The 20,785-nt window shown below is 48.6% G+C and overlaps 1 protein-coding gene across 5 annotated transcripts in view; it reads right to left on the bottom strand.

The window, feature by feature from the left end:
* Positions 1-6,448: 6,448 nt before the first annotated feature.
* RNF216 (ring finger protein 216) overlaps positions 6,449-20,785 on the bottom strand; it is a 128,610-nt gene continuing 114,273 nt past the window's right edge. For 4 of the 5 annotated variants that reach the window (XM_034782824.1, XM_034782825.1, XM_034782827.1 and 1 more), the window contains exons 16-17: positions 17,793-17,862; positions 6,449-12,686 (exon numbers count right to left, since the gene is read on the bottom strand). In XM_034782824.1, coding sequence (XP_034638715.1) covers positions 12,367-12,686; positions 17,793-17,862 — 390 coding nt within the window. In that variant the 3' untranslated portion in view covers positions 6,449-12,366. Of the gene's footprint in view, positions 12,687-17,792; positions 17,863-20,785 lie in introns of those variants that run through there. The other variant, XR_004647309.1, reaches the window with a different exon arrangement.

Genomic DNA, 20,785 nt, shown 5'->3' with positions numbered 1-20,785 from the left:
AGGAAAAGGGCAAGTACTGAAGAAGGGAGAAGGATGTAAGAGGGTTTAGGAGTGGATGGACCAGACAAATGCCCTGAAAACATTCTAGAGTTCATCCCACTGCACCTTCAGGGACTGGGAGGTTTGCCCACCTTGCCCCAGCTGCTCATGGAGCACTTTTACTCTGGCTGGTCCCACTCCCTCAGCTCTGGTTTTGGAAACACTTTAAGACGAATTTAGTGCTGGAGCTGCAGCCCTGGTGCCTTGCAGGCTTGATTTTTCCATCAGCGGCTCCATTAAGCTTCCCCAAGCTGTCCTACCAACAACCTCCACTCTGACCTGGAGGGACCAGAGCTGGGCATGAGCTCGTTGTCAATGGCCCATTTCACGGTTGGCCTCTCTGTTGCAAGGGCGCAAACACAATACACAAGATGCCTACCGGGAACTTGGCTGAGGCCACGAAGGAGCCATAATGGGCGACGTTCATTGTGGGGTAGGTCACATTCAGTGACTCTGAGGTGCAAAGCGCCATCTCTAGGTCCCAGTCCCTTAAACCACCAGGTTCCCCCAAACAGCTTTCATTTCAGCAGGGGCTTACTGGCCAATAGTTGCGCTCAATGCAAAGTAAGAGACAGCGTTAACTAGAGTACAGGTATGACACAACCACAAAGCCAGGCGGGCTTAACTTCCTTGGACAAGGAGAGGCTCCGTGCCACAAAGACGGCAGAGATCACCATCCCTGCCACGCCCAGGGCTCTCCGGCTACCACAGCTGGTTGGCTGGCAACTGCCTGGGGCCTGATCTCACCTCTCGGCCTCCACACCTGCCAAGCTGGGACACTGTGCCATCAAAATAACAGCTCCCCTCCCCCCATTAACCCATTACATGTTGCAAAACTGCTGTTTGTTTCCTGGGGTGAGAAAATGGCCCTAGAAACAGGTTTGACCCATTACAATCAATTGCGGCACCACATGTCACAACACCCAGGTGTCACATAATAGGGCGGGGGAGCAATTCAAGTAATGCACATCCCCCCACAAACAATAAAGCTCACAGTTAAAGCACCTGCTCTCCACTACCCCAATTACTGCTGGCTGGCCCCTCCCTACCTTGCTGCTGCCCCACGCTGTCCTCCTGGGGTCTAGGCACACCCCACGCCTGCTGCAGCTCTAGGCTTCCTTGCTCCCCCCTCAGGAAGGCACCTGGGACAGGAGCCAGGCAAGAGCTTTCAGGTGAGGGAACTGTACCATTTTCACCAGAGGGGAGCACAGGAGCCCAGACCAGCCACTCAGGTCTCAGACTCCCCCCCCCTTCCCTGGAAACAATGTGTCAGCCCAGCTTCCTCCCTCCTTGGCCCTCCCCTATCTGAAATCCCCTGTAGGTGCCTGTCCAGGGGCCTTTCTCTGCTCCCTGGAGAGAGGGACCCAGAGCTACAGGCTGGCAGCCCCAGGCCTGCAGGGCAGGGAGGCTGGGCCGGCCCCGCCCCGCCCCCATGAGGGGATGTGCCACTCCGTGCCCTGCAGTTCAGAGTCTTGGTGACACTGGGGAGGAATCCAGCATGGGCTGCAGCAGCAAACTACCTCTGCCTTCTCTCAGCTCCTATCACCATAGCATCTATTTAGATTGTACACTCCCTAGGCAGGGGCTGTCTCTTAACGTTCGTACAGCACCTGACACAATGGGGCCCAGAGGAAACTACTGCATTAGATGTAGCTATTAAGTGGTGGCATCCTTACACCCAGTAGCTGCTACTAGAAGGGAAAGAAGGTGGGACGCTTTGACCCCTGCTGCGCCGTCGGTGCTGAGACGATTCTATCAAAGCGGCCGCAGAACTGCACTGATCAGACACTGAAGGCCTTGTTTGGGGCAGCTAGTGTACTTCGCACACTCAGGGGCCCAGAGAAGCAGCCCTTGGAGGCAACCTTGGACCAGAAAGACATTTTTTACTTTTTTTGTTGTAAATAATTGCTTTAAATAGTAATTAGCTGAAGCATCAGATTTCTCCGGGCTTTGAGTCCCAGCCCAGCTGCTTTCACTTGACCCCTAATTCTCCCTGGTGTAATTAAAGCAGCGAGAAGGGGCAGCCGCTAAGGAAGGTGGTTGTGGTCAGCAGTGGTGTGAAGAGCAGATTGCAGAGTGAAAGGAGGGGGCTGCGTTTGTGCTACATATGGTCTTGGAAAATCCCAGCTCCTGCTCCCTGCTGCTAAACACACAAAGTTACAGAGAGGAGCTAGCAGGCAGGGAGGTCCCTACGGACATATACCAATGCCAGAACTCCCTTGCGCTCTCCAGCTCTGGGGTCTCTGGTGCTCCCTGGTGCATTAAGATCACTAGCACCAAGGCTGCATGTCACAGCGCACCCTAGAGTAAAAGCAGCAACTGGCCCACACGTAAGGCTCCTGCAGGAGGCCTCATCCCGCTCCTGGCCATGCTCCCTTGCCCCAAGGGGAGCGGTTGAAGGGGCAGGCGTGGTTCACACCGCAGATTCCCTTTCAACTAGGGTAGGCTTTTCTCTGAGCTTGGGAGCCAAGGCCTGATGGTGTTTTCTGAGGCGTTTGCTCAGCCGTTTTGAAAAGAGGCAGGCTCAGTTGTTGTGTCTTGCGAGGCCGCGTTCCCTGAAGGTCAGCTTCCCTACCGTGTGCATCTGCTGCAATCTTTCATTAGCCACCCCTCCACCCCCGAGTCTCATGGGTAAGCAGTACGATCGCTCCCTCTGTGCTAAAGCCAGACAAGCTTCCTCGGCAGCTCTGCGAAGCATCTCCTTCCCTTCCAGACCTGGGTCCCCACTCAGTTCTGCTGAGGCACCTCAGGCCTTAGCTAAAACAGCCACTGCTCTTCCGCATGTGAAAATCACAAATACAGTCTGCCTGCCCTTCCAAAGAGTCGTGTGGGGTTGTCGTACTATCTGAACAATCCCCTCACTATTACTGGTATTACAGCAGTTCCTGGAAAACCTGACAGCTCAGAGCCCCGATGTGCAAGGGGGATAGACTGGGAGTCAGGGAGACTAGGACGGGGGGAAGAGGCTGAGGAGTGGAGAATGGGACTGGGACGAGAAGCCAGGGGTGAAAGGACAGGGACAGGTTGGAAAAGGGGTCAAGCTTGGGGGAAACTGACAGCAGCGTCTGTGCCTTTTACAGCACACTCCCCTCTAGAGCCTGGCATGGAATCCCACACTCCCGAGCCTCACCCTCTCTCTGCTGTCAGCAAATACCTGTGAAACCCACTGGCACAATGTCTCCCATCCCACATGGAGAACGACAACCTACAATTGCTATTGGGTTACGCTGTTAGCTCAAGTCACAGAGGTTGGTGCAGTGGTGGTAGACGGGTCCCAACATGATGGCATGTGCTGGAATTTTTTTCAGCTTGCTTTTTTTTCAACTCTCTCACACACCCTATCTTAAAAGAACATCCAGGTTGCAAAGTCAAGCACTCAAAAATTAGGTAATACCATAATTACGGTTGTCTGTGCACCCTTAATTCAGCCCCCTTGTGCATATGCATGACAAGTTTTCAATTATGGAATCACATCCCAGTTTTTCCACAGGACCGCTGCCTCATTCAGTGCCCAAGATAAGACCTGCCTTGTGGATGACGTCGTTTGCTGCAGAAGTTAGTAGGGAAGCAATGGATGAGGCTAAGGTGACCAGACAGCAAGTGTGAAAAATCGGGACGGGGGTTGGGGGTAATAGGAGCCTATATAAGAAAAAGGCCCCAAAATCAGGACTGTCCCCATAAAATTGGGACATATGTTCACCCTAGATGAGACAGGCCATTGCAGGAAGAAAAAGGAAAGTCTCATGGTTAAGACTGTTGAAAGTTGCCCGGGAGAACTGGATTCTATCCTTGTCTCTGCCACAGAGTTTCTATGCGTGGCTACGCAAGTCCCTTAAAACAAACTTTTCACAGGTGGTCACTGGTTGTGCATGCCTCATTTTCTGGAGGTCTGGCTTGAGACCCGTGGGCCTGATTTGTAGAAGTGCAGAGTCCTCGGAGCAGCAACTGAAGTCAATGGGAGCTATGCTATACTCTGAAAAACCAGGTCCTAGGCATCTCAAACTGGGTACCTAAAATCAGCGGATACTTTTCACCTTAAACTCTGCCTCAGCTCCCCACCTATAAAATGGGGGCTAGCCCTAGCCCAACACCTCCATCTCCCGGGAGCATTGTAAAGATTAATAAAGGAGTGTTGGTGAAGCACTTAGATACTAGTGATGTGTGCCAGAGAAGAGCCCATGGGGAAATTAATAATTCTGTCTTCAGAGCAGGGTTTGAATAGCGCGCAAGGAGAAAACCAAATACTGACTAGCTGCTTACTGGCTGAGACCCATCGGTCCTGCGCGCTGAAAGAGCCAGGGGTCCTGCGGGGGAAAAAACAAAACAGTGGTTGATCACAGAATTAAAAACTTATCATGCATCTATACACAAGGGTACTGAATTAAGGCTGCAAAAGCACCTTTAATCTGGCCTTGCCTACCTTGTGAGTGCTTGACTTTGCAACCTTCATTGTTTTTTAACCTAGGTTTGTGTGTGTGTGTGTACGTACCTTGGTTCTCTAATTCTACTTCCTAGAAAATGAGCTGAGGGGAGCGGGAGGAATTAAATGTACTGACAAGATAGGGGAGAGCACACCGTCTCTGCACAAGCCGCACAGCAAGCTGTCTACCGCATTACTGCTAAGCCTCTCATTGTGAGGGCGTGCATGCTAAAGTGCACTGAACCTGCAGCTTCCACAGAGCAGCTGGAGAGTGGGGGATGCTGGAGGCACTGAGCCTTTGAAATGCCCGGCTAATCGTTCTGGATTTGCCTGTTAATTATCCACACAAAGCTGTATGTCTGCTTAATGGGACCGGGGACTGTTCTCTCCTCCTGGAGAGTGGGGGGAAAAAATTCACTCCCTAGGGAAAAGAGGAGGGAAAAAATCAATGTAACCTCCCCACCCAAACAAAGCTATTTACCTGGCATGAGGAGCAAGTCCCTCAATAGGAAGATGGGGCGTGCAGTGACAATGCCTCAACTCAAAAAAGTCAGTTTAACCCTTCCCGCTCCCATCCACAAAACAGTACACGGAGAGAGCAACTGGGCCCTATTGTCTTTGTTTGATTTAGAGAAGCTATGATCATTGCGTAGCTTAGACCAGACACCAGGGAGTGTGTTACTGAAGCTAGTCACTGAGGCCACGTCTCGACTAGGGAAAAAAGGGGGTTGATTTCTTTTTAATATATGCGCCCGCACGCTGCACCACAACCCCCCTATAGCTAGGCCAAATCAAGGCAAGGGACAGTTTTACCTCAGCGTGGCCCGTAGGGGTAGAAACCTTGGGTGGGGGAGAGAGAGGAGGACGGGTACCCTGAGCTAAGACAGCACTTGCCTTGTCTGTACAGGGATTCTATTACCTATGTCTCCCCTCTGCCCATGGGCTGCGCCAAGAATTGCAGCAGTACAGGGTTTGGAAAGCCAGGGCTTGACAAGAGCATGGAGTCCCAATGTAAATGCTTTCTGATGCCTGCTCCCCTCATCCCACGGCCATTTTTGCCTGATTTTAGAGCCAAGTCTAGCGCTCCCGATGAGGCTGGTTGTGGTTTTTTGTAAACCCCCCCCCCCCCGTAGTATGAATTCACATTTCCCTATTTTTCACTTGCTTTTTGGTGCTCAGGGACCCTTCCCCCACACATTTATGGGGCTGAAGCCAAATGAAAAACGCCCAGCAAAAGGACTGAAAGACGAGAATCAGGGAAGTCTCCCACAGTTCCCTGCCTCCAACCCTCTCCCTGCTCTTCCTGTCTCAGTCTGTCGCCAGGCTGCCAATATGGACATTTCCTCTTTCATTTCCTGTTTCTATTTTAAAACATTCACATCACAAAGCAGCCAGAGCATACAGGTCAATATGGCTCTGAAAATCCAGATAGGCCAGAGCAGGGGTTCTCAAACTGGGGATCGGGAGGTTATTGCATGGGCGGGGAGGGTCGCGAGCTGCCAGCCTCCACCCCCAAGCCCAGCTTCACCTCCAGCATTTATAATGGTGTTAAAGATATAAAAAAAAAGTGTTTTTGATTTATAAAGAGGGTCGCACTCGGAGGCTTGCAGTGTGAAAGGGGTCACGTCCAGTACAAAAGTTTGAGAACCACTGGGCTAGAATGTGTCTACACATGCTCATGTGCACACGCAGTCCGTTTAGTGATTAGTCCCGCTTCACACAGCAATGAGAGAATGGAAGCCATTTTATATCCCATTCTCGTTTTCCTTTTAGGCTTTTGGAACACATTAAGCTTTTACAGGAGGCCCGGATGTTTTGCCGACTTAACTTTTAGAGTGGTTAAAAACTGTGACTGAAATCTGGTTCGAGAATTGTGGTTGGTCTCCCCTTTCTACCCATTGTCGCCTATAATTACCCTCAAACTCAAACCAACAAGCTTCTCGTGGAAGGGACACTGAATTAGCAATGAAAAAGCAGAGAAGTGAAAGCCAGAGTGCACAAAATTTATTTACAAAAAATTCAAATTACAATATGATACAGGGACTTTTTACACACAGAATTAGAACAGTTTTCTACCAGAGGGTAAAGAAAAATATTTTTTTTTTTTAATAAACGACCTATTCATTTTCAGCTATTGTTATACAAAGTCGCAGAACATGCACAATCTGTCTTTACAAGGTTGGGTTGTTTTAATATAATGTTTTGCTAAGTGCAAATACCAAATTTCTCTCTCCACCTTTAAGGCAAGTAAAATAGGACACTGCAATTAATCATAAAAAGTACCAGTCATAACATCGATGTGGGCCCACAAGACACACCTCCCCGTCTCCCTTTGAAGAACATTGGGGTTTCAAAGGGGGCAAAGGGTATGTCTACACTGTAAAAAGGCCTGCAGCAGCAACTTTCAGAGCTCGGGCTCTCGGGGCTCCAAACAGCAGTGTAGATGTTCAGGTGCGGGCTGGAGCCTGGGCTCAGAAACTCAGTGAGGGAGGAGGGTCTTAGATTCTGGCCTCCAGCCCATGTCTGAACAGGTACCCTGCTATTTTGAGCCCTGAGAGCCCGTGTCAGTTGACCCAGGCTCTGAGACTTGCTGTGGTGGGTCTTATTTTGCAGGGTAGATGTACCCATAAAAACACCAGGTAAGTCCAAAACATGGCATTTTCTGTTTTTAATTGCGCAGGAAATGGTTTGTTCTTTAAGCCGAGAAACATCCCCATTAACACAACTGATGCTAGAAGACAATGGAGGGCTCTAAAATCACCAGTTAGGATGACAGGGAAGGAGAGGCCCCACATTTCTCCGCAGGGCAATTCCTAGTCCAGTTTTTCCTTTGTGACAGGAGCCCCAGCACAGAGCCGGAAAGGACCGAAAGGTGAAATGCTGGGTGAAGAGCTGATCTGATCTCTCCAGACTCTGAAGCTACCCACAGGACTTGATGGTGGTTTCATACAATGGGCACTGATTTCTCTCCTCACAGGCACAAAATGGGCCCTCACCATTGTGACAGGAGAAAGAATTCTCTCCTTCCCCTCAGCAGGGCCGCCCTAGTACCTCCAATGGAGAGAGACATCAAGCACGCATAGACTACAGGAACATGTCAGTGAGGACTCACCACCACCACACCTTCCCCAAACACTACCTAGGGGGGACCCTGCTTCCCTTTGGCATGGAGATGGGAAAATCAGGCTTGCCGTGCGCCATCAAATCCAGAGGGTACAAAGTTTGCTCATGTAGTAGGAACCAGTGCTTACCTTTAACAACGATTAAAAACTGGTCAAGTACAGACACAAGACCTCCCTTGGTTACTCTGCCTACTGCCTCTCCTCCCATTTCCAGCCTTTCCCTGCGCAGGCAAATATATATATAAAAGCCAGGAGTTTGAGCCAGGCCATTATTTTTGTTAATGGTCTATACTCTAGGGTATCAATATGGCTGTGTGCAAATGGCCACATCACTTCTAATTTTGCACGGTGATAAGCATTTGCTAGTCTATGGTCAAGCACTGAGGCTGAAATTCGCTTGAGTGATTGGCACAGTACAGTAGAATCCAAACGCTCATGCTGTCCAAGCAGTTTTGCTGAACTCCGACTGACACAGGGGAACTAAAAAAAAGTAGTAACTACCGTATAAAATTGAATCTTTCCACCCAAATTGGCAAGACACCATAAAATTAAACCTAACAAAAATTACAGAGAGTTGGTACCACCATCCACTTCAAAGATATGGCTCAGTTGAGAGTGGTGGGTCTGGTTGTTTCCAGCTCTTTACTGTGGTGATAGACGTTCACTACAGGAGTTTATTGTATCTATGGAGAGAGATGCGCACATATGGCCAAAGATTCATAACCTCACATTTTTAACGGGCGAGTGCTTCCTGCTATGAAACCATCCCCGAATAGTCTCTTCTACTGTAACTGCACATGCAGGAATAGGGGGAAGTATAGGGAAAAGCAATTTATATTTAACTGGATTTGAAGGAACAGTAATTGTGCTTGATAAGCAGAGTATTCGAGAGTCCTTGTGCAACACACTTGAAGAATGAAGGACACAGACTCCCCAAAGGCACTGGGTATTAGAATTAGTACCTGCTTCATCTGAGGCTTTCAAAGAGCAATTGCTTTATTTAGGAAGTACGTGAATGGCGACGAGGAGGCGGCAGACTCACTCCATGGGCCAGGTTTGTTTGGATAAAGGCCACAGCCATGGTTTGGAAAGCCATCAAGATTTCCCATTCTCCTGTTCCTCAAATACTTCTATTAGCTGTACCAGCACCACCAGCATGCTAAGGTGACCACCAGCATCCTGCCAGGGGAAGTACTTTCTTCAGACCGCCTTTAGGATGTCAGCTGAAGCCAGTTCCTAAGCCAATAAGCTGTTTCAGCTACAGTGTTCTCCCCACCCACAACGAGGAACTGAACCTCACCCCTTCCAACAAGATTCCAGATAAACTTATCAGACTGAGGAAGTCTATGAGATGAGCATTTTGCAAAGGCAGCAGCCCTTCGTCAGGAGATGTTCCATGCTGCTTAGAGATGTAGCTGTTAGCAATACGTCTGAAGCATTCTACAGGAGACACCGACTGGGCTCTCCTGTACCCATGTTCATGCTGCTTTGTTTCTATTACTTATTTTTTTTTAAAAAAAACCCAACCCTCCCAAGGGACTTGACCCCTTTTTTCTTTACACTTCGTAAAACCAGACAATGGACTATCCAGTAACAGGGGTCAGGGCTTTTCTGCTCATGTCTCTCAGGATAAAATGAAGGGCCAGCTGACAAAGGCAAAATTCACCCCACCCTGCCACTCCTGGATGCCTGATTGAACTACTTCCTTAAGACCCAGCATCATGCCTCTAGCCTCCCAGCTGAGTGAGGAAAAAAAGAAAAGACTCCTCCTGAAATACATTAGCCTTATTCCTTAATGGGCTAGATCGGTCACAGGATAGCATGCGGAACACCATCTCTGGAGCGAGAGCCGAGGTGGACTGGCAGCCCAGGGCACTACTCCTCAATTCAATTAGACGAGACACAAAGCTAAGCTCCACCTCCAGTGCGGGCACTGACCGGTTAGAGGGAAGGCAGGATCTCCGCTCTGTGCATGAGGCGTGGGAGGGATGGCACGTTCCAGGCATGTTCTTGAAGCAGGGTATGATGCAGTGGGACTTGCTCTGCATACACAGCTGCCTCCGCGCTGTGGGAGCCTCTCGAAGGAGAAGGCATGTGGCCAAACCCTTTTAACTGAACTACTGAGAAACTGCGGAAGTGCACACACCCAATCTGTCCTCCATCCCTGTCCCAAACACGGTGTGTCAACATACCTGCCCATGGCTACTGAGGGGATCGTTCGGTATAAGGTGCAGATTTAAACCTGAATAAAAACCAGCTGAGCAGCATTCGGTAACCCACTACGTCCCCTAGGCTATTTTTTAAATTAAAAAGTCTTAGCAGCAATGTCAACAAATAGTTAACGGTGTGGTTATTAACGCTACGTGGGCAACAGCACTTGACAACCCGGAACAAACAGTTAACAGGGCATCTCTCAGCCTATACATAACACCTGGGCGTGGAGAAATTGTATCAGCTCCCAAAAGTATGAAAACATCTACTGTGCAAGGTCCTCCTGGAGACAATCCCCCTACTGATAGCAATGTCCTCCTCGCAGCCCAGCCAGGTATTGCTCGCTGCCATATTCCTCCCGAGAGTACACGCTACCCATGACAGCACAGGCAGCCACCCTCATGTGCCCTCCTCCTGCCACTGCCAGTCACAGACTTCACAGCGCCCTGGTTCACTGCCTGCTCCATGCTCAAAGAGACGCTGTTTGCAGAGAGGGACTATGGAGAGTAGCAAGAGGGCAAATCTGACACAATAGAGAGGCAAGGCAGACACCTGTAAAGAAATCTGGGGTGTTAACTTGCAGGGAGGGAAATCAGAAGAGGGGAGATTAATTTGATCTGGTTCCTAACAACAACGAATACCAGTTTGGGGGACAACTGTGTGATGAAGTGGCTGTTTTTTTTAACGAGATGACCGCATTTATGGAAGGATATTCTGATAGACTCATCCTCCACCCCCTTTTTTAAAAAAGCTCTGTTCCTACCAGTCACTACAGGAAGTGTGCGTGTGTGTGTGTTGGGGGAAGGTTTGTGCCTGCAAAGCTGTAGCTCTGGCATAAAACTTACCCATTTGACATAGGCAGCGTCAAGCCTTCCGCCCCATCCTTCTCTTCTATCACATCCCTCACTTGGCTTGTTTGTCTGCAGCCAGACCACAATGCTGTCCCAGAGTCACACACTGCTCCCAGTTCAAGCCAGCCAGAGGCTGCTCCTTAACTCAGGTCACAGGGAAAGCAGGAGCGAGCCTGATTGCCTAAAAGGAGTTTGCCCCATTGCTTCTTAAAGGAAAACTGTTTCTCCTAAGCATCCCTTTGGCTAAGCTCAGCAGTATTACAGTTTGAAGTCTTCCCAAGCTGATTAAACGGATTTTTTCAGAAGTTTATTAAATGCGTCGAAAGGGGTATTTTGCTGCTTACCCTAGAACTGGAGGTGTAATTTCCAGCTCGGTTAGACATACCCGCACCACCTCTGATTGAGCTACTGTGCATGTGGCATGAGCAGCAGGATGGGCGAGCGGCTCAGAGAACGCTCCCATCCAAGACTCTAGACGTGCTCGGGCAGCCCGTTACTCATGCTGCTGTAGCTACATTGCCATTTTTAGCGCACTAGCTTCATCAAGCTAGTGGAGGTATGTCTACACCGACTGGAAAGTACGCCTCCCGATCCAGACAGCATCTCTGCAAATCAGTTTCCAGCCCATTTTGAAGTGATTTAAACAGGCATGAAAAGCTTTGGGCCCAGGGTTTCAGAGTTGGATGTGTGCACAGTGTATGTATACAGCTACCAGGCTTGCATGCACAGCAGCACTAAGGGTACGCGATCGGTTACTGCAACGGGGGGCATGCAGTTTAGCCCATATGCAACTCTGAATCTGGGCCTTCATGTTTATCTTCTGAACAATTTGTGTGTTTCTACCGACTGTTATAACCAAGGTTTTCATAAATGACTAGTGATTATGCGTGCCCAACCTGAGACACTGAAAAGGGCCCTGTGTTTCAGGAAGTATTGGCCACTCATCCTCTGAAAAATCATGCCCCTTTAAGGTGTCTCATGCTAGGCACTCAAAATCAAGCATCACTTCTGAAAATGGTGGCTTACAATACTAAGCCAGTGGTTTGTAGCCTCTTTCTTTGAGCTGCTATGCAGTGGCATGAGTGGTACTTCGCAGCAAGATGGCTTCTGCCTCCTAGCACTGGACTCTCACCAGGACTGGCACTTCAGGGCTATCGCAGATCACAGTAAAAATTTGGGACTATTCTCTGAGGAATAATCAGTCCTGATGCTCAGATTCACCCCTTTTCCCCAATATTATCCAGGCGTGAAGGAAGACAAAGCTGAAATCTTATTACCAGCATCTGAATAATTTCAAGCTTCCCCACCTCACCTTCCCTTCCAGCTAGCCTTTGCATTAGAGAGAGGGGGGCTGCTTTTGCAGACAGGAAGGTAAGTTTTTGGCACAAGGGGTGGGCTGAATGGCTACATCCCCACATAGCGTCACTTCCCTCTCAACGGTTGACTGAACAGCCTTTGTGAAACAGAAAGGCCCTTGGAGATCCCCTGGCTTGAACTGGGCAGCCTCTTATTGCTCCAAAGGCTGGGCAGCACGGCTAGAAGATTCAGGAGAACCAAATGTTGAATTATAAAGATTTAAATACTGTGTGTGTGTGTGGGGAGGGGAATCTAGATCTGTTCCCCTTGCACCTGGCTGAAATGATGGGGGATAGAGGGGAGGGTGGTGGTGGGGCCAATGTGGCTTCTCCCTGCAGACTCCATTACTAGTGCTGTTTGAACCAGATCAGAACCGATGCCGAGGCTGTGGACCAAAGTGCATAGGCAAGTTGTGCTCCAGCTGAACATTGATCTGGGGGAAATCGTAGTTCACCCGCATGTTAGGCAGTGGGGGCACGTATGGGGCAGGGATGGGTCCTATGTTCAGGGGTATGTTGTTGTACAGCGGGCGGACAGGAGGCAGCGGGAAGGGTGGATGCACAAAGGGATAAGGGGGCATTCGGGGCTGATGGAGGTTCTGAGGGACTGGTCTCGGGATGACTTCAACTCTCTGGATTTTCTCCACAGGCTTTTCCACAGGAGGGCCGATCCTCTTGAAACTGCTTTCTGCAAAGAAATTAAAAAGAAATTAGAAAGACCCCAGGCTGGAGCAGAAACTCCCTCCTTTGTTCACAGGGAGGTTCTTCAGTTCCAGCTGTGGTACTGTGTGCTGTTCGTGTAAGGAACGACTTTGAGCTCTAGCAAGAAGCAGGCATGGTGCGGACAGGCGCAGCTCTACCACTGCATTTGGATTCTTGGCTTGCAGCGCTTCCACCCTTCTAGCACTGAGGTTATGGGCAGAGACTTCCAGTTGTGTCAACTCTGATGGCAGCAGGGAGTAACCCCTGGCTCAAGAGAGAACAGTTACGGACCTACAGCAACTGCGATTCTCCAAGATTTAGTCAGCGTTGATCCCACTCTTGGTGCCCATGTACCATGTGAGAATGGATGTTTGAGTAGCAGTCTATCAGGGCTAGGCATGCACCCTGGGCCTCTTCACCAGGGCATAAAAGGGTGGAGTGGCCACTGTCCTACCTCAGCTAGCACTGGCTTTGAACTGTAAGGGTTCGGAGGACCCTGAACAGCAGGGATGGAGGGTGTGATTTCCTGCAATATCTTTGGGAGATCTTCGAGTATTAAGTTTATGTATCATTGTGGGCCAGCGATTGTATGTAATTCCATAGGGGAGGATGAGCACAGCTCCTCCATGAACTAAGACCAGTGGGGAGTGATTATGCAAATTCACTCAGGTTGTAACACCACCAGAGAGGTACCACCACCTGGAGAGACTCACATATACTAGTTCAAATTGGATTCTCCAGAAACCAACAGACAAAGGACTTCTTAATAAACTGACTCAGGGTCTGCTTTCTGATCCAGCAAAGGGGCAGGACCTTCTGTTCAAGGGGGCTTCCCAATCCTGCCTGGGAAGGGTTGTAAGGCCTTTGGCCTATTGAGGTCCCCTAAGCCTGATAGGTGACCTCTTGGGAGCTTTTAGATGAGTACAGGAACTTTGTTTCTAATATGTTTTACCTGAAGTGATTTCACTTTACAAATAAGCTTTCTGGCTTATAAAAAAACCGACATGGTAACTCATGGCTGCAGGCGACTACGCTGTTCATAAGCCTTCCAAGAGAAAGCAAAGTGCAGACGCTGGCCTGTTTAGGCGGTCTGGTCTGGCTTGGCTTGCTGGGGATATTACAGCAAGGCAGAGAACAGTGAAAGACCTTGGTCAGGAGGGAGAGAGCCCAAGAGAGGTGATGGCTGAGGAGCCAGGGCGGGTACCTGTAGTAGATCAAGAGAGGGCAATGCAGGTGCAATTCCCCTGAACTATGGCACAGGGATCCACACTGACAACAGCTTGAAGAACTATGGTTACGAGAGGGAATTAACCATTCTCTCTCCTTTGAGTACCTGTCAGCATGGATCCCACTGTAGGTGACTGGCAAGCAGTGTCCTCATTGGACGGTGGGAGTGAGGAGAATCAGCTGGATCAGTGGAACAACTGAAGAATCACTCTGCCAGACTTGGCATCTGCCCTGGCAGCATGTGCATGAGCAGGGCATAGCATTTCACAGAAAGCTCAGAAGGGTACTCCATGTAGGAGCCTTGCAGATCTCAGATTATCACTTTCTGAAGCAGGAGACAGATGCGGCCTGTGCCCTGGTGGAGTGCACTTTGATGTTCAGAGGGAGAAGCACTCCGACCAGCTGATAGCAGGTGGAAATGCACTACGTTATCCACACGGAGATTCTCTGGGATAAGATGGGTTGGCCGTTGGATGAGTCAGAAACAGCCACGAAGAAGCGGGAAGGCAGCCTTGGTCCTATGAAGGTCTGTAACACTTTGGATAGGTCCAGGTGTGAATTTCTTTTCTCCCGGTATTGAGTATGGCTTGGGGAGAAGACTGGCAAGGTAATGAACTGATTCAAGTGAAAAACTGAGAACACCTTGTCACTACAGAAGAATGTTTAATGTGGTCTGGTCAGGAGAGCTTGAAGTTCACGGATTCTGAATTGAGGAAATGACCACTAGAAAGACCATCCTGAAGGTAAGGTTGGGTATGAAGCATTCCGACAGCCAGTCATCCAAGTACGGGTAGATGCAGATTCCCTGCCTCGATAAATGCGCTGCCACTCCTGGCAGACATTTTGTGAATACACTGTGCTGTGTAGAGTCCGAAGGGCAGAACCCCGTATGGATAATGATTGGGCCCCACTGAGAATCTGAGGTACTTCCTGTGGGCCAGATGGGTCGCTACGTGGAAGTATGTATCCTGCAAGTTGGTAGCCATGAGTCAGTCTGGAACTTGGAGAGACTGAATGATGGCGGCAAGCCATTGGGCAGGTCTACACTACAGCTGGAATCGACGCTGTGAGATCGATCCACTGGCAGGCGATTTAGTGGGGCTGCCAAATTGACTGCAGATCGCTCTCCAGTCGACCCCTGTACTCTACCCCCTACGTAGAGTAAGGTAAGTCGACTGGAGACTTTCTCCCGTCGATCGACCCCGCAGTAACTCGACCTAAGGTACGTCAACTCCAGCTATGTTATTCACGTAACTGGACTTGCATAGTGTAGGTTGACTTACCGCGGTAGTGTAGACATAGCCTTAGTATCCTGAACCTGAGAGACTGTATGTGTATTTGTGGAGTCTCCTTGGGTTTAGGATAGAACACAGTTGTCTTCTCCACCCCCTCCCTTCAGAATAAGGAAATGAGTAGAGGCCTCTTCCCCTGGATTCTGTTGGAACCTCCTCTGTGGGCTCCTAGATCACTGGTTCTCAAACTTTTCGGCATCCTGCCCCCTTTTTAATTTTCGAGAAACCCTCACGCCGCCCACCTCTCCTTTAGCATCATCCAACCCCCCTTTAAACAAATTCAATTAGTAATTTAAACCCCCTGCTCCTTGTCCCCTGATCACCCCCTCCCGGGACCCCACATCCTATCCAACCTCCCATGCTCCTTGTCCCCTGTGTGCTGCAGGATTCTGGCTTGTCCACTAGCAGGATCTTAGAGCTAAGTCTCTCCAGGGTCTGAAGAGACCTCCATGGATTGTTCCAGAAGCTGGAGTCTGAGCCATGCATCTCACACACCCTCAGGGAAAGTGACAGGCACAGGGAGCATCTGCTAGGTATGGCGACTCTAGACAGAAGGCATGCTCACTGTGTCTAGCTTTGAAAAGGATCCAGCGGTTTGCAAACTGTGGGTCGGACCCCAAAGTGGGTCACGACCCCGTTTTAATGGGATCCCCAGGGCTGGTGTTCGACTTGCTGGGGCCTGGGTCTGAAGCCAGAAGTCTGAGCCCCACCGCCCAGGGCTGAAGCTCTCAAGCTTTAGCTTTGCCCCCTTCCCCCCGCCCGGGGTGGAGGGACTCGGTCTTCGGTCCCACTTCCCAGGGTCGTGGAGTAATTTTGTTGTTGTTGTTGTTGTCAGAAGCGGGTTGCAGTGAAATGAAGTTTGAGAAACCCTGGATTAGCCCATCACAGGATGGGCAGGACTTGAAGCCTACAATTTTGAGTTTGCCATGCTAAGGAGCCCTGTGGGAGATGTGTGGGTGTACAGAGGGTCTAGTCATCAATATGTGGTCCAGACAAGTCGATAGGATTACAGTGGTTGAAGATCATAGAAGTTCTGAATAGTTCAGGTTTACAGAAAATTTAGTCAAAGCTTCCAACTAGCAGGTCAGGCACTTGCTAGACTTTGTCTTGCTGCCAAGGGCTGTAAGAGGGAAATGGGAGAGAGGTAGTGTCCACCCTGCCCTGTATGCACAAGGAACGCACATGTTCAGCCCTGCTAACACTGCTCCTCAAATTTCCGGTCTTGCATGCATGAGGCACATGCAACCCTAAAGTAGGATCTACAGACACATACTCTGCAAAGAACACTGATTTTTAATTACCTCCTTTGTTGGATGACAACAACTCTCAGAGAGCTGCTCTGGTTTTAGGAGGTGCTGAGAGGCACTGGCATGCCTATTAGAGCTTTGCAGAGAAGAGCATGGCATATCAGCATTAAACTGTTTTTGAATCTGTAGCTGTCAGATACCTAAGGAATTTTCTGCTCTTCCAGAGTCCCCTCCCAGCTGCTCCCAGAGAATATCTAAATACACAGGACTGTAGACTCCTCTCCCCTTCCAGACCCCAATCGTATGGGTAGAACCCCCTAGGCGCCAGTGCAGGGAATCCCTCACCCCACACAACTGTCCAGGCCCTGCACAGTTTAGGTTTGGACAATGAGGAGTACAAGGGGAGGCCCTAGTTGGGAGACACTAGTTTTGTGGCTTTCCCTCAATTTGGCTCCTAATTCATCTTCATTTAGGTCTTCTGAACTTCCTCCATGGCTTCCTGTCTTTGTTTTCATTTAATTTTGAAGACCAGAATCTGTCAGAATTCAGATAATTTAGTTAAAAGGCACAATAGATTTTTGGACCGAGAAGTCTGATTTTCCTCTCCCTCTTCCTCAGCCGTGAGGAGCCTCGGTTTTCTCTCCCACACTGTCCAAGAACGGGTGAGTGGCATAGTCTCCTGCCCTGAGTGGCCCACAAGCTGGAGCAACGGTGAGGCACAGACATTTTCAACCAGTGTCATTTAGGCCTTTTCTGACCACCCCCAGGGTTAACGGCTTCAGCTCTAGAAGACACCCCAGCAAAGATCCCTGTGCCCTGTCTATACTAGCATTTCCACCACTGGCAACGCAAGGGTGAAAATCCTTGCACAGAGACAACCTTTGGGGTCATATATTGTAGTCATCCCCCTTCTGGCTAAGGGACAGAAAATATTTCCTTTAGAAACAACTGAAAACTCCTTAAGCTAAAGTGGTCACTTGAGAGACAGTGCACACCCTTCTGAGGCAATCCCAATATCTAACAAGATAAGAGGACCAGAAAACAAACTAGTTCCTGCACAGCAGATCAGAGCCATTACCTACTATGGACACAGGTAGGGCAGTTAGAAGTTTGTGTACAATATGAAACCAACAAACTTCTGTAGCAATACTCCAAATGAGATTTATGGGAGTGTTATTACAAGGGAATCTGCAAAGAGCCTGGCCTTTGAAGATGCAACTAGGGACCAGAGACTCACCAGCAGCTTAGAAGCTCTTGCTCTCTCCTGGTGCCTCTACAATCCACCCTGGATCGCCAGTTTTGTATGAGGGCAATTACATGACCTACCTCCATTTTTCTTCTTTTGCTCCTCTTCAGCCTCCTTCTGAATCTCCTGGATTATTTTCTCATCATCTTCCTAAATTACAAGGAAATAAAACAAACAAACAGGTTAATAAACCAGTTACTGCTGCAAATAGATCTCTGCATTTTGACCAGAGCTAATGCAGTTTTGTGTGCGTGTAAAGATCAGAGGCCCATTGTTAAAAGTGAATCTGGCACAGTGGTCCTCTTGCAACCACCCTTGATTTTGTCAGAAAAGCATAATCAGCCATAGCAGTACTGCAGTACAGGTTCTGTACAGAATCCAAACCTACTCCACAGAGAATAATGAAGAGCCATATGATTGCTTTTCAGCTAGATCAGTGTTAAAATTCACTAGCTTGACAAGCCAGAGTGCAGCAGCTAAACTCCCTCTCCCGTCCATCCGAAGAGTTGTTGGAGTGCTATTAATCTTTTAAAATGGCAATAGTCCATTAAATATTTACACTACATCAACAGCTCTAGAGTGGTGGGCCCAACAATTGGATTAACACAACTTAAATCCTGGCTCCAGTAGCTGAATGTTGCACTAATGAGTCCATTTAGATCTTATCTTGGATTCTGAGGACATGAATTCTAATGTTTTTTTAAAGCCATCTACAAGTTACAGTAAGAATGTTCAGTTATATTATATCAAGGGATTTGCAGTATTGTTGTAACTGTGTTGGTTCCACAGAGAGAGACGAGATGGTCTGAAGAAGGGCTCTGTGAGCCTAGAAGCTTGTCTCTTTCACCAACAGAAGTTGGTCCAATAAGAGAGATTACCTCGCCCATCTTCTCTCTCCAATATAAAAGGGTTTGTGAGATCAAACTCAGGACTGAAAGTATCCCTCCACATCCAGCCAGCATGTGCAGACTGGGTCCTCCAATAACTTCTTCACCTCTTCTTCCTCCTCTCCAGCTTCCTCCTGAATCACTTGCATTACCCCTTCTGCACCTCCTGGATTTGTGATAGCCTTGTGAATCCTATACATTCAGACAGTTGTGGTGGCTAATAGCCAGCATTTAGATAGACGGCCCTTTTCATAAAATGATCAAAACACTTTAGAAAAGGTCGGTATGAGTGACTCTAGAAGGAGGTGCGGTGATGGGGGCCGTAAGTACCTAGATAGATGAGAAAAGTGCCTGAAGTGAGGAGAACTGATTCTGATACCCAGATGATCCCAATCAAGTTGATATAATTAATCTTAATACAAATCATTCTAATTCTAGTGTGAAAGCCAGGAATCATTTTGTTTGTTTCTTTTGATATCAACTATCCAGTTCTGCCTGTTCCATATCACTCTGAAAATGGCTTTTCCATTACAGAACAGGAAGCAAGAACTGTCAAAGCAAATCAGATCATGTCATCAAAGGGCCAATGAGATGGCTCCCTATTTGTGCCTAACAACAGAACATTTGGGATATCTGGTTGTAGAACCTACGTTTGTATTTATGGCCGTGATTCTCTTAACCATTCTTTGCAATGTTACATTGCGGTTACTTTCTATCAGCCATTGGAGGCTACCGAGGTGAAACACTGACCCCCGTCATTCTTTGAGAAGAGCAGGAAATAAGCATTCTGGCCAGCACCTCTTTCCTCAGCAATAGTTTCTAAGACCTAAGGCTGGGCGTGGGAACTACTGCAGGACACAGAATATCTGCATTCGTCAGAAAGCACTTGGGGGTCATTTGTGTAAGAAATAAAAGTTACGTTCTCTTCAACTGCTGAAGAGATTGCAGTTGGACATATGGGGAATTTCAACAGCGGATGCCTCACAATATGCCTGGCTCTAGTTAATTCTATCCATCTTATTTCCATTACTGCAAAACCCATACATTTTTTCTTGCAAATTTTTAATGTGGAAAATATCTTGTATTTTGGAAAGTGCTCTGGGACACTCCTGTGAAATATGCTAGGAGTGTGCACGTATAAAAGTGATTGTAAGTTTTGCCAGCTTCCAGATTCAGAGCTGGTCGTCCAGTACTTGTCTAGCAGCAATGGCGGCTAAACTTCTTCAGGGGGTGTTCATGGGTGGAGGGGAGGGAAGATAAACTAATCGTCTCTGGGAAACCGTATCCTAATCTGAAGGATTATCAAGCCTAATCAAGCCTGATTCCTTCCCCCTCTTTGATTATTCTTCTGGGTCAGTGGTTAAATTTAAGTCTTTCCTAAACACTTTTTCAAAGGGGCTACTTCCACGGATTGCTAATGATAGTCTATATATTGCCATGAAAGTGCTGAAGCACAACTATTTTATGGAATAAGCTTACCATAAATCATGCACACGCTTCTAATTACCCTCCGAGTCTGAACTACAGATACCAGATTGCTCTTTTCCCTGGCTGGGAGAGTCCCAGAACACAATGTATAGTTAGGAACAGGCAAACAGAGTTCAGAAGCATATCCAGTGTTGAGTTTTTATCTTAATCTCTGGCCTAGAATTCTCAAGCTATCAGTATTTTCCATTTTCAGCTGGGTTAAAATACTATTGAAATAGCTGTTTCACCCACAGTATTTCCACTTCTTGGAACAGCTGCTTCTGAAAATTTGTATACAAGGAACAGGTCACTACTTCTGCTAACCTTACCCTGCCCTCCACCCCCACACAAAGGTATAGCCTGCACCTTATTTTATCCGAAGCAACACACCCACCCCTAACAACATGCAACTGATAGGAGCCGTTCTTCTGCATACCAGCTCTCTTTCGGGTTTGGGGATAAACCCATGGAATGCTCCCCCTGGAAGAGCTGGCTCCTGCCACGTACATCAGGGGTTCTCAATCTTTTTCTCTCCAAGGGCCCCCTCGACATGCTATAAAAACTCCAGGGCCCAGCAGGCGTGGGGGGGGGGCCCTCGGGGCAGGGCCTTGGGCAAAGGCATAGTTTGACTTCTATGGGGGGGGGGTGAGAGGCCAGCGGGGCTTGAGCCACCTCCGCATAGCGGGGTCCAGGGAGGGAGCGCCACCTCCACCCACCAA

This window comes from Trachemys scripta, chromosome 10, assembly GCF_013100865.1.
Source record: "Trachemys scripta elegans isolate TJP31775 chromosome 10, CAS_Tse_1.0, whole genome shotgun sequence".
NCBI classification, from domain to species: Eukaryota; Metazoa; Chordata; order Testudines; family Emydidae; genus Trachemys; species Trachemys scripta.
This window is presented reverse-complemented; position numbering and strand designations above follow the sequence as displayed.